The sequence below is a fragment of the Cryptosporidium hominis genome (assembly GCF_000006425.1).
Source record: "Cryptosporidium hominis TU502 chromosome 8 CHRO018175, whole genome shotgun sequence".
Taxonomy (NCBI): domain Eukaryota; phylum Apicomplexa; class Conoidasida; order Eucoccidiorida; family Cryptosporidiidae; genus Cryptosporidium; species Cryptosporidium hominis.
Window position 1 is genome coordinate 1 of NW_667286.1, and position 14,028 is coordinate 14,028.

At 29.4% G+C, this 14,028-nt stretch overlaps 6 protein-coding genes and 1 non-coding gene across 7 annotated transcripts; 2 read left to right on the plus strand and 5 right to left on the minus strand.

The window, feature by feature from the left end:
• Positions 1-2,154: 2,154 nt before the first annotated feature.
• Chro.80547 (ARF GAP-like zinc finger-containing protein (ZIGA2)) lies at positions 2,155-3,201 on the minus strand. Its single annotated transcript, XM_661525.1, has 1 exon — positions 2,155-3,201. One exon carries the CDS (start codon positions 3,199-3,201, stop codon positions 2,155-2,157), a length of 1,047 nt encoding a protein of 348 aa, XP_666617.1.
• A 525-nt stretch (positions 3,202-3,726) lies between these two features.
• On the plus strand, positions 3,727-5,283 carry Chro.80546 (DEAD-box RNA helicase). The annotated part of the gene is made up of 1 exon (XM_661526.1): positions 3,727-5,283. One exon carries the CDS (start codon positions 3,727-3,729, stop codon positions 5,281-5,283), a length of 1,557 nt encoding a protein of 518 aa, XP_666618.1.
• A 262-nt stretch (positions 5,284-5,545) lies between these two features.
• Positions 5,546-5,627, minus strand: trnS. Its single transcript has one exon. It is a non-coding gene; the product is annotated as a tRNA-Ser (tRNA).
• A 430-nt stretch (positions 5,628-6,057) lies between these two features.
• Chro.80545 (hypothetical protein) lies at positions 6,058-6,345 on the minus strand. Its single annotated transcript, XM_661527.1, has 1 exon — positions 6,058-6,345. The coding sequence occupies one exon, from the start codon at positions 6,343-6,345 to the stop codon at positions 6,058-6,060; it is 288 nt and encodes a 95-aa protein (XP_666619.1).
• A 697-nt stretch (positions 6,346-7,042) lies between these two features.
• Chro.80544 (proteinx0005) lies at positions 7,043-7,627 on the minus strand. Its single annotated transcript, XM_661528.1, has 1 exon — positions 7,043-7,627. The coding sequence occupies one exon, from the start codon at positions 7,625-7,627 to the stop codon at positions 7,043-7,045; it is 585 nt and encodes a 194-aa protein (XP_666620.1).
• A 1,078-nt stretch (positions 7,628-8,705) lies between these two features.
• Positions 8,706-10,394, plus strand: Chro.80543 (OSJNBa0084K11.19). The annotated part of the gene is made up of 1 exon (XM_661529.1): positions 8,706-10,394. The coding sequence occupies one exon, from the start codon at positions 8,706-8,708 to the stop codon at positions 10,392-10,394; it is 1,689 nt and encodes a 562-aa protein (XP_666621.1).
• Positions 10,395-10,559: 165 nt separating this feature from the next.
• On the minus strand, positions 10,560-11,924 carry Chro.80542 (hypothetical protein). The annotated part of the gene is made up of 1 exon (XM_661530.1): positions 10,560-11,924. One exon carries the CDS (start codon positions 11,922-11,924, stop codon positions 10,560-10,562), a length of 1,365 nt encoding a protein of 454 aa, XP_666622.1.
• Positions 11,925-14,028: the final 2,104 nt, after the last annotated feature.

The following is a 14,028-nucleotide window of genomic DNA, read 5'->3' on the forward strand; positions in this document are numbered from 1 at the left end:
GTCTCAGGCCCAAGCTTTTTTGTATGAGTTGTTTCAAGGCATAAAACTGAATCATTTTTACATGATAAATAGTTTCTACTCCAATCCCAATATTCATTAACTTTAAACCAATGGAATCCTTTGATTCCATTAGTTTGGTCTGTTGATAATTGTAGAACCAAGCCAATTAAATATGGCTGAATTTGATTAAAAAGTAGAATACCATAATATTCGTTAGTAATTAAGAAAGGTACCGAATATGAAATTTGGAATTCTATGGATAATTCTGGTTGATTGATTAATATTGGTTGAAGATTTGTAAGTAAAGTTCTAAGATCCAAATTACTATTTGAATTATCAGTAGAAATAGTATTTAAAAGTTCAGAATTATCATTAGAAGTTGTACTTGTACTATTACCGTCTACATTAACGATACCTGTATCAAATCCAAATGTTTTTGCCTTAAATCCATGAATTTTTTGAGCACATAAATCAACTTCTAGTTTTTTCTCTGGAACTTTGTCATAAGAATCATTAGTTGTGATTAATGTAAATGGTCTATTTATGCCTCCATGAAGAATTATAAAGTTCCTGGAAAGTACCATTACTCCTCCAGATAAACATATGTTAGTATTTCTCCTAGTATCAAAAGGAATAAGTTTATAGGAATCCATTGGAAGAAGTTCAAGTTTATCCAAGACAGTAAATTCAGTAAGTTCCATATTAATAGTTAAATATATTAAAGAAACACAATTTGAATGTGATTGAATAGATCCGGTACTTATTGGGCCAATTCTAGTCAAAATAGCAATTTTGGGTTGTAAACAAAGATTAGAGTTTTCATCCAAAATTTGGCAAGAATCAACAATTGTATCCATATAAATATCTGTTTCAACAAGAATTCCCCAACATACTCCCAAAGAAAGTTCCTTATTAAACTCATTTCTATTCGCTTTCAATCTATATGTAATAAATAATAAGTATTTAGGAGAAGTGATCATGAGAATAAGATCATCACAATTAGGTCTGGCTCCTATTAGAATTTGTTCAAGTTTAATATTGTCATCAGCTTCAATAACTCGTGAAAACTTCAAAGATGCGCCTCTTGCAAAGTCTCCTATTTCGATTTGATCTTTACTAACTAGCTCTAACTCTCCATATTGATTTGAGTACCTATAGATCATGATTTCCCAATGAGCAAATAATAGTACTATATAATCAGGCATACCATTATGTCCCTTCAAGGTAGTACAAGCCACAGGAGTTTGTAAAAGTATTGATGATGTAATAAATCTAATCTTTTTATCATTGGTCACCTCGTAAAGCTCTATTCTGTTACTTTTTACAAGAGACAAATTTAATCGAGAATCTTGCTCATCTCTTCTCCCCACAAAGTGGCCAAAGACTGAAAACTCAGGCCTCTCACTGGAACAGTATGTGTCAAATACGGCTGTCATTCTAGACTCCTCCGTTTGTTCAGATGAAGTAAACTCTCATTACTAAACCAATGAAGGTTTATTTTTGTAAGGAGCAGAGCCTTATTAAATTTCTCCCTAACACTCCTACAATAAGGTTTCAAAGTATCCTTATCCGAAGCCTTAGCTTTACTCCTCCTCAATTTGTCCTAAAAAGTTCAAATACTTGTAATAAAGATCTAATTTTAAATATTTATAATTTGTTTAAATTGCTATTTTCTTTTTTTCCTTTATTTTTTTTTCCATTTACATAATTTCATAAATTACTTCGATACCTTTAAAGTGGTCGCGCGCCGGCGGGAAAGCCGCATATATAAATACATGACCAAATATTGTAAATATAAAAAGAAAGATTTAATAGAAACAATTACAGTACATATGGAGATTTAATTTAGTTAGTTTTGAATAATTTAGTTTATTTAGTGTAGAATAATTTTTTTTATATATTTTAGAATGACTATTTTATAATCAGATCGGACTGCATGTAAATTAATCCAAATAAATGTTAATGTTATAAGAAGCAGTAAGAATAATGGTAAATAGATACAAAATATCATTGAATTAAAGCATAAAAATACATAATAAGAGTGTATAAACATATTCAATTTAAGAATTTGTAAGTTTATGTTTCACCTTTATATTGTAAAATAATAATAACTAATGATTGAAAAGAGCATACAAAACAATCATGTTAAAGCTTTTACCTTAGTCTATAATAGTTAATTCTTTCAATAGAAGAATTATTTTTTGTAAAGTTGAATTTGATTTTAATGTCAAGATCTCGAACATTTTTAGTGTTCTTCTTTAAAGCAAATATTCCTGAAATCATATCATTAGTATCGCAAACAAGATCTTCTTCAAAGTAGAATACTGATTGTTTCCAATGAGTATATTTTCCAAAAGGGCTCGTAGTAAAAGTAACAGGTTTGTGACCACATCCAAAAATGATATCAAACCATACAATGAAAGCATGAACAAAGTCTTTTCTAGCAGCCTTAAGATAAAAAGGAGATACAAATTCTAAGTCCTCTTTCTTACACTTGTAAAGGTCAATATCAAGAATACAATAAGAGCTTGTATTAACAGCATTCTCTCCAACGGTATCTATTATTGGTTCTTCCATAATACAGGGTTTTACATATTGATAATTAAATCCATAAACATTATTCCAATATCCAAGCTTTTCTTGTTTATATTCAGCATCTTCGATACCTGCAATATACATTTGTGCTCTATCTGGAAAGATTAAACCATCTTCGTTAAGCCATTTATCTCTGCAAAACAATACAGTATCCAACATAGATTCATATAATAGTAAATATCCCATCCATTCGGAAATGATAATATCAACCTTTTCTACAGGAAGAACAGCTTCTTCAGCTTTACTCTGTATAAAGGTAATCTTATCAGATAGATTATTATCCTTAATTATATTTCTGGCAACATGTACAATTTCTGAACATTCTATACCGTATACGTGCTTTGCTCCTGCCATTGCAGCAAACATACATAGAATTCCTGTACCACTTCCTACATCCAAGACAATCTTATCTTGGAACAAATGTTTATTAGACATTATGGCCTTCTGGTATGAACCAGTTCTGACTGAATCTTTTAACATTTCTTCATGTATTCCAAAATGAGCATAAGAATTAAAGTAATAATCTGCACTGCTAATATCCTCTTGAACTAATGGATTCCAGGAGTTCTTAAACTCTTTAAGCTCTTCTTCTGTTGGTTTAATCATTATTCAATATAATAAACTCAACCCAATTCCACTATTTTTTTTTATTTTTAGTTAAAACTATTTATTCAAATAATTTTAATATTAATACCCTAAGTCCTTCCTTTAAAAGTATCTACTTTAACTAAATTAAAGTATTTTTTTCTCCACCTAATTTTCTCTGCAAATTTTCCTCTTTTTTCATCACAAAATATTTGACATTATAATGTCTTTAATGTGCCCGCCAAAAGTCTGGCGCCGAAACCGGTACCGAATTATTAAGGAAGAAAAGAATAAAGGAAAGTTAATATTTTAAAAAAATTCTTTCTAGGGGGTGGAACAAAAGGAATTAGAATAATAATCAATAATCTAAAAGATCAGAGGAAGGGAATTTATTTATTATTTTTTATCTAGATTTGATTATATCAGTAATTCAAGCATTACAATAGTAATATATTTGAATTGTAGCTACTTGGAATTTGTCCTTATACAAAAATTATTACTTTGAATATATATCAAGAAAATATTTGGAGAGTGAAGTAAGCCTTGATGTCAATTGAAGATTCCGTTATTAACAATATCAACTCTAGTAGGATAGAAACAGAGGAAAATGGAGAAGTTGCAAATGTAGATGAACTTAAGGAATACTTTAAGAATATTACTTCATCAAATTCTCAATTAGAAGATTCAAAAAAGGTTCAAGAAGAGGAGGAAAGAACATCTAAAGAAGATGATATGGAAAGGAAAGACACTGAAAATGATGATATAGATGATTTTAAGTCTCCAAAAAGCGATAATTCTACTTTTCAATTTAGAGATGTTCAAAATAACTCATCAATATCAGTTCAAACTGTAGATCCTAAAGCTCAGCTGTATTCTGCGAAAGATTGGTCAGATCTTAATCTTTCACCTGATCTACTTAAAGGTATTTATAATAAAGGTTTTAATCGTCCATCTAAGATTCAAGCTGCAGCATTACCACTCATATTAAATTCACCAATGAATTTAATTGCTCAAGCTCATAATGGAAGTGGTAAAACTGCGACTTTTGCTTTAGCCATGTTGGGGAAAGTTGATACAAGGATTATTCATCCCCAATGTATGTGTTTATGTCCAACTAGAGAGCTTGCACGTCAAAACCAGGATGTTGTAAATGAACTTGGAAAGTTTACAGGAATCACAACATGGCTTGTTGTTGCTCAAGGAGATAAATACGATAAGACTATTGGATCTCAGATAATTATATGTACTCCTGGAAAAATGCAAGATTTTTTAAAGAAAAGATCTTTTCCGACAGAATTTATGAAGTTAATGGTTATTGATGAAGCTGATGAAATGATTGATCATAGAAATATGATGGCTTCTCAAGTTGGACAAATCAGGAAATTCTTTAGACAAAATTTACAAATCCTTTTATTCAGTGCAACTTACCACGAGGAAGTTCGTCTTTTTGCTGAAAAGATTGTACCCAATGCAAATAAAATTAATGTTAAAAAAGAAGAGTTAACATTGAATACTATTCAACAGTTCTATGTAATTTGTAATGATGATGCTGATAAGCTTTCATTTTTATCAGATTTGTATGCTTGTATGTCAATTGGACAGTCTATCATTTTTGTTAATACTAGAAAAACAGCCTTTTCTATAGCTGAAAATATGAGAAGAGATGGTCATGCAATTTCTGTTATATGCGGTACCCAAACTAATTCTGGTGAGAAAATGGATCATGAAATTCGTGATCAAGTTATGGATTCATTTAGATCAGGTGAAAGCAAAGTTTTAATTGCTACTGATGTTTTATCAAGAGGTATTGATGTTCCTCAAGTCACTCTTGTGATTAATTTTGATATTCCTGTCAGATTCAACTCCACAAATTCTATTGATATTGTTAATCAGATATCTTCAGTTCAAGTTGAAAATGAGACATATTTGCATAGAATTGGAAGAACTGGAAGATTTGGATTAAATGGTATATCTATTAACTTTATCCTTCCTCATCAGCTTTCTTTAATTCAACAAATTCAAGATTATTATGATTGTAATATTCAACTAATTGACAAGGATCTCGAACACCTTGAGCAGATCCTTAAGTCTTTAAGATCTTGATAGTAGATAACTCTAATATTCCTATAATATAGGAAAAACAAAAAAAATTTTAATTATCTTTCTTCTTAAATCAACCATAATAGCATATAAAGGATAAAATATACTAAAGTATATTTACGATCATTTGATTCACTTAATTATACATATTATCTTTTTACTACATCCCTTTTCATTTTCTTCACTTCATTTCTCTCGTTTTTTCAATGAATTTTGATCCCATCTCCAATTATTACCGATTATTATAGGGGGGGGGGGGAAAAACCGACAAAGGCAGGATTCGAACCTGCGCAGCGGAACGCTATCAGTTTTCGAGACTGACCTCTTAACCACTCGAGCACTTTGCCTAGAATAAGTCACTTTGCCAAAAAAGTGATATAATTAAAAAAAACTTAGAAAAAATGTACATAATAATTAATCTAAAATTTATTGATTACGTAACCTCAATTACTAAATATGAAGAGAAGGAGAATTAGTAGTATAAATGATAGAAAAAGACTTATACATCTAAAAATCTAGATCAAATAAATCTCTAACCAGTTCCAAATTTCATCTCATTTTTATTTGACAAACATTTCTTATCAAGGAATAAAAATTCAAATAGTAATTTTAAGTAGCTACCTCCTTACAGATTTTTTTTTCTCCTTTTATTAAATTAGTAAAATATTAATTTTACTAATAACTATTCAACTTCTGGATTATTCCTTTCTCTCCTCTCTTAAAGCTGATCCAAACCTCTTTCAAATTCTACCAAAATTAACCTAAATATTCTTAGGTTTATTCCCAACTCATCTTTTCATCCTGTAACTCTCCAAGAAATTCTCTTGCAATATCTTTTTGAATTGAATAAAGCCTTCCAGACGAATCAAATGTCATATAAACAACTCCAGTAATCTGAGTTACTGCTAATAATTCACCAATATTACCCTCTCTATCTTCAACTCCATAAGATGAACTTCTTAACTCTATTCCTTGTTTAGTCACTACATGTGTTGGGTACTTTGGCCTTAAAATGGACATAGATTCTAATTCATTTGAAATATCAACATCTGCGTTTACTAACATCCTGATTCTCTTATATTTAATTTAACTAATTATTTTGTGCTTGAAAATGGTAAATTAATTAATTTTATTTAGGTATTAATTTTTTTTCCCTCTGCAAAAATGCACTAATCACTGTGAGGGTTTTGGCGGGTAATTCTGTTTTTTTTTTAATTATTATTACGAGCGATAATGTATTAATTGAAAAAAGTAAAACTGGTTAAAGAAATCAAAATCATCAACAACATGAAATATAAGAATTCTTTAAATTTAGAAATATGAGATAGTAGTTTGGTTACTTATATATGAATTTCCTTCAAATTTCTAGATATTTTCTGTGTGATAATATTCTATATTACATTATCTTGAGAGTGTATCAAAAGGAAAAAAAATTCATTACTTTTAGTTGCTGAGTATGTATCTATATATAGTAATAATAATAATGTTAAAAAAAGAGTCAAATCTAGTTTATAGTTTAATTAGAAAGTACTAAGAAATATGAGCTTACCTTTATAGTCAAATTTTTACAAAGTTGTGATCTCTTAAACTCATTAATATACTTAACTTGATCATTAGATATATTGTATAATGTGTTAAATTTCTGAGAATAACTTTCTGATATACAGAAAGAAATATAATAATTGGAAACAATTTTGTTAGATGAATAGATCTCACAATTCTGAAAATAACACAATAAATTAATTTAGCATATTCAGTAGCGTTAATTAGTAATATATATACTTGTGTTTAACAAAATTGATTTCCTTACCTGTAATTGATTGTCCAGATATATATTACTTTGTTTCAAGTAGGGAGAATTCAAATTATACTGATGATTTTCTTTTACTAAAGTTGAATCTATTAATAGCCTTCTTGGATCAACATAAAGTCCTAGCCCAATATATTTTACAAATGACTCTTTAATTGTCCAATAATGCATAAATTTTGAGATATCTTTCTGAATATATTCCCACTCAGATGGATGGAAAACATTTTTCATATTATTCAAAAATTTCTCATTTGCTTCCATAATATTATTTGATAACTGAACTCTGGAAGGTGATAACTCGGTTTTCATAATATCAATTCCAACCATATATTTAGACAAAATAATCACCACAACATCTCCATCATGTGAAACATTAAAATGCAGTAATGAATCACTTTCCGAGTCATATTTAAAATATGGCTTCATTCCTTTTTCACGAATTATTTTTACCTGTTTTGGTGAAATATCATAGTAATTCATTAAGGCTAATTTTATCAATAATACACTTAATAAAGATCTTTTTCTATCATCTAGCATTTTATACCTAATTTAAGTAATAAAAATAAGTCAAGTTAATATTAATCCTTCATCACAATTTTTGATTAAATTATGAATAATTTATAACTAACCTTAAAATTCTTTCAAGCTCTTCATCTTCCAATATTTCAAGTCTTAATTTGTTAATCAAATTATTAAAGTCCAAATCATCAAACTCATCCAAGGTGCACCACAAAATACAAGTATCATTTATTTCCAATCTTTTCTTTAAATCTAATTCTACTTGCATTTCATACTATTGGGTGATGTAAACAAATAGAAAAAAAAATCAATATAAAACAATTAAATAACCACTTCAAACACAATACTATTCTTCTTTCTTTTTTTTTTTTTCTCCTTATAAGATCCCATTTACCCCTCTCTGGTCCCAACCGATAGTATATATGCATTTTTGCCTCAATTCCACATTTACGCGCTCAGTTCTCGAAGACTAACGATCAGCTCCCGCTAAAACTGTTAATTAAAGGCGGGAATTCTCACATTTGTAGGCAGGGACTTGGCGGTAAACTGTGAAATGCAATTGATGGGGTAATTTGAAAAAAAAGGGATTACTAAATTGAAATATTTAAATTTTCAAAGGCTGGGTTAAAGAAGGTGTAACTAAAAAAAAAATATATATGTAATATATCTTGATAATATTTTAAAGGTTTATTATAAGAATAAAAGAGTCCTGGCAAGTTATTTGTTGTATTACACACATTTAGGTCAGAAATCAAGGTATTAGTAAATATTCTTAAATGGTGTGCATGCTAAAAGCAATAAACAAATTTAATTAAGTATTAAAAAAAAAAATTAGAAGTCCAAAAAAATAAGGTAATCTGACGCTATTCCCTTGAGATCTGTGTGATTTGAAAAATCTATTTAGTGAAATATTAATCACTTGATATTAATATTCTTGGCTTTTTTTTAGTGGGGGGAAGTGTGTTAAGGTAAGTAACTAAATAGACTTATCAAAATATAAGTATAAAATAAAGAATAAAAGTTAAAGTAAAATAAAAAACAAACTATATTGAAAACAGAAATCTATTTTACTGTGGAAAAAAAGAAAAATAATGATATGGTAAGATACAAGGAGAATGACTTATCATCATATACAGATAACCCTCTGGGATTGTTACCATCTCGTTTTATTGTTAATTCAAAGAATAATTGGAATATTACAGGTATATTTGTATGTATACTTAGATTATATGCATATTATCCAGTATGGTTGTTGTTAAATAATACAAGTAATGATTGGTATATAAATAATGCTCCTTTTTTAATAGTTTACTCTTTAATATTTGGTATGTTAAATTATACTTTATATATATTAATATCGTTTGGAGATCCGGGATACCTGAAAAGTTGTCCATCAACAAAATTGAAACCAGTGGACAAAATTAGGGATCCATTAAAACTAAAATTTAACTTGGAATTAAGAAATTTGAAAAGAGGCATTAATAAAAAAAATATAAGTAATAGTGATATATTTGGATCTTCAGATGAAGAAAGGGATGAAGAATTTGATGAATTTGACCTTGAAGCTGGGTCAATAAATAATTTAAATACTATAAATGAATCAATCAATAACTCTAGTTTTGAGATTTTGGATGATAAATCATTGGCTGATTCTAGATGCGATTCAAGTACAAATGATTTAAATTTGTCAAACAGTATTTTAAGACTGGGAGGCGGTACCACATCTTTCCCACTTTTAAATACAAGTAATTTGATAAAATCTCCAATAAGAATTGATAAGAGCACAGCTAGTTTAAGTTTAGTAATGGAAAGTGCGCCTGGACAACTTCTAAATTCAATAGGAGTTTCTCAGTTTTCTTTGAATAATAATAGGATCTTGGATAACTTGTTAAGTAATAATAGCTCTGAATGCTGCAAATTATCTATAGATCTTATAGATGGTGATAATAAATCTCCTGAATGTAGTTTTATTGACAGGGGAAACTTAAATGAAGAAGGATCAACTTTTAAATTAAATTTTCATGATATGGATCAAAAAACGCCAAAATTGGAACAACTAACTCATCCAGTATCAAATTTGAATAGTAATAGTTTATCATTTCCGCTTTCTCCATGTTCTTCAGACGGCATTGATCTCCTACCAAGAAGAGAAATGAGTGGTAATAGTCTCAAAAATAGCTGTTTTCAAAGTAATGATGGCTACTTTGTCTTTAAAGAGGGGAAAATGTATCAGAATGGAGTTAGGTTAAGATTTTGTGATTATTGCAGAATGTATCAACCTCTTCGTACAAAGCATTGTACTTCTTGTGAAAGATGTATTCGGACCCATGATCACCATTGTCCTTGGCTTGGTGTATGCATTGGTGAATATAATAGGTGCAAATTTTGGTGGCTTTCGCTTGTTCAATTTCCCGAGTGTATTTGGATTCTTTATTGTATCTCAATTTGTCTATTCAAAGCAGATCTGAATGGTAGCCGCCTAACAATTTTTGATATTTGCTCAATGATTTTCATTGCTGGGAATGCACTCTTTATTGCTTTTCTCTCTTTATTGCTTGTTATATATCACCTTTTTCTTGCCTATAATAACTTAACTACTTGGGAGAATCTTGCATGGAATAAGATTTCGTATCTAAAGCCATTTCCGGATACGCAAAACTCTCCATTTTCTAAGGGGCATATATATAATATGGCAATCTTTTGTATTCCCTATTACGTGGACGATCTTATAATAGGAGAAGAAGGAGAAATAATTTGGGAAAGAAAGCCTCCAAACAGTATTTAGAAATAACTTATTAAATTCTAGTGTTAAAATATAGATTTTCTAAATTTCACAAATTTAATCGTTCATATTTATAATTTTGTGAATATTTCCTATATATATTTTTAAGTTTGCATGCAATTCTATGTTGGGAAAAGCCCGCCCTCCCGTGTATACTAAAAAAAGAGACTAATTGGCACAAGTAGCGGTTTCGTTTTTGAATGGAATGAATTCGACGCCATTCATATAAGGCTGTAAGACTTTTGGTATTCTAAGACCGTCTGGAGTTTGATAGTTTTCAACAATACAGCACATTGTTCTTTGGATTGCACATAAAGTACCGTTTAGGAAATGGCAGTAATGTTTTTCACGCTCTCCTTCTTTTCTGAATCCCAGACGACATTCAAGCGCTCTAGATTGGTAATCAGTACAGTTGGAGCATGAAACAAGTTCCCTATATGAGTTATATCCGGGGAACCAAGCTTCTAAATCATACTTCTTCGATGCAGCGTCGTTAAGCGCTCCTGATACAATTGAAATTACTCTATAAGGTAATTCCAAAGATTGATAAAATTCTTCGGAAATGCTAATCATTTCCTCATGAATCTTTTGTGAGTCTTCTGGCAAAGTAACACAGAATTGTTCAACTTTTTCAAATTGGTGAATTCTAAATATTCCCCAGGTATCTTTACCATGAGCGCCTGCCTCTTTTCTAAAGCATGTTGAAATACCAGCATATTTGATTGGTAAGTCTTTGTCTTCAAGTGTTACATTATGATGCATTGCAGCTATTGGTTGCTCAGATGTTGCAATCAAAAATAAGCTATTTGAATCAACCTCGCCTTTGCTGTTGTCAGAAGGAATGTGATAAAGTGTCTCCTCAAAGTCCTGCAATTCAGCTGCTTTACCCATCAAATCTCTTTTCATAAAGTATGGTGGTTGAATTGCCAAATATCCTTTTTTTAACAAGAATCCCATAGCATAATGTGAGAGAGCCATACTCATTATTACACCATAATCCTTCAAAAAGTAACCACGATGGCCTGCTAATTCTGCACCTTTCACACTATCATAGAATCCTAATCTGGACATGATTTCATTGTGATGCAATTTCCCTGGTGTTCCATCAACCTTAATATCTGGTATTTCTCCCCATGTTCTCAATACAAGGTTGTCATCTTCTGTATTAGAAATAGGAACATCAGGTTGTAAGATATTACCAATTTTATGCCATAACTTATCTCTTACTTCTTCAGTTTCCAATGCTTTTTTCTCGATAATTGGAAGATTCTTCTTTAATTGAACGCTTTTATCTTGTAAATCTTTGCAATCTGCTTTTGGATCCTTCTTTTTAATTTGAGCAATTTCTTTTGAAATTGAATTTAACTCCTTTTTGCTTTGCTCTAATTTAAACATATCCTCTCTCCATTTCTGATCTACTTTGACGAGTTCTTCAAGAGTCTCTAATCCTTTATACCTTGCCATTTCTGACTCGGCTATCTTTTGATAATCTCCACCTTTCTCCACTCTAATTCTGTTAATATCTATAGGCATTATAAATACTTATATTGTAATATATTTTAAAACTAATCTTATTTATATTGAGCTTTTCTTTTTCAAATAATTCCGAATAACTTGCTATTACTTACAATTTAATGAGGTAATTTTTATTGCCTTATATTTTTAATATAAATCCCCTCAATAATTTTTTTTGTCTTCTATTATGTATTAAATTTATGTGAGTCAATTTGCCATAATTAAATATACAAATATTTTGAATATTGGCGTCATTTTTTTTTTTTTTTTAATTAATATTAGAAATAAACCATAAAAATTAAAATTTTAAAATTTCAGATTTTTAAAGCACCTAAAGTATCAAAATGATTGTTGAAATTTTGATTGTTAACGTTTTGTTTTTTAAAAATTTTTTCAATATTTTAACCAAACATAAAAATGCACTTCATTTGGCGCCATGGCAAATTAGCGCCAAATATTCTAATTTATTTAAAAATGAAAATTTTGAAATCAAAGAAATTAGAAAAAATAATAAAGAGAAAACCTTGTATAAGTAGTTTAGATCCTTATGCAGATATTTATTTTATTTAATTATGAAAATTTATTATTTGATTTTTTTTTTTTTTTTTGTATCTTATGCATCACTTTTTTTTTGGCAAATTAAGTATCGACATGAGGCGCCAAAAGCCAACTTTATAGATTTTCATAATTAAATTTGCATACAAAAATTAGACTGAACAAAGTAGTTGAAAAGATCAAATTCCAATATTAAGAGGAATTATTTAATGAATACCGTCATTTTATTTATATCTTTGGTCATCTAGGTTCGTTTTTTTTTAAAATGGACGCAGACAGGCTTGAGAATAATAATTTTAGATATCAAACTAGACCAAATAATAATAATTGGCATTACTCGGGTAGAAAAACCAGAAGATATAACCAAAATGACTATTCAGAATCTAGACCTGAGCATTCCTCTTATAATAGGTACGACAATACTTATTACCAGAATAATTCGTGGAAAAGGAGAGGTTTACACAAATACAGCGGAAATAGAGTATATAATAATCAAAGTATTCAAGAAAGATCGACTTTTGAGTGGATGAAGCACTATGAGAGCATGTTATGGGATACTTATGAGGATGTAAAATTGGACTCTATCAACCAAAAAGAAACTACAAACAACGATAATTTACGCTTTTTCTCTATTTTTCAAAATGATGCAAAAAATGAAGATATTGATTTTCATGAAATACCTGAAGAAATAATTGTTCAACAAAAAAGATTATTAGATTCCAGAAAAAATAGTATATGCATTAGATGCCTTAAAATACATCCAAAAGAACATTGTAGAAAAGCTAGATGTCAAATTTGCTCTAGTAGATTTCATCATCCACAAGATTGTCCCTGGAAAACAGATCCTGACCATCCTATTAGATTATGTGAATCATGTAATGGAGGCAACTATTATTTGAATTCACGTTTGGACTTTTCAACTTACAGAAGGCCAGTTTGTAGTAATCACAATGATAAAAATAATCAAGATTTGAACTTAGAGATGCCAAAAAATATTTCTATTCATCCTTGTATTAAGAAAGGATATGAAGAAAGTATACTTGCTATTGGAGATCATGATTATACAGAAAAAATTACAAATTTAGATATTGAGTGTTATAATTGTTCTGGATTTGGTCATATTATTTGTAATAATGAAATCCCTTTCAAAAATGCAATTAAAAAGGCCTATTGTGCTCTTTGTGGAAATCCTGGACACAATTATCAACTTTGTAATAGGTTTAATAATGTTAGGCTTAATGAAAATTTTTCAGGATATCATAATTTAGGAAATAGTCAATACTTTTATTTAGATGAAAATGATCAGGAAGATTATGAAAGCAATGAAGAGACCAATGATAATGAAGAAGAAGATAATGAGGAAGAGGGAAATAATGAGGAAAAAGTAGAAGGTGGAGGCTACAAAGATGAAAGAGATCACGAAAAAAAAGGTAAACGTGTGAAATATTACAAGGAAGATAGTTTCTGCGAAAGTGACTATCTCGAAGAGTATATGGAAAGTGATTATGATGATGATATAATAGATCGTGCAAGCGTAAGTAGTCTCAGAAAAGGCACAAGCAGATCA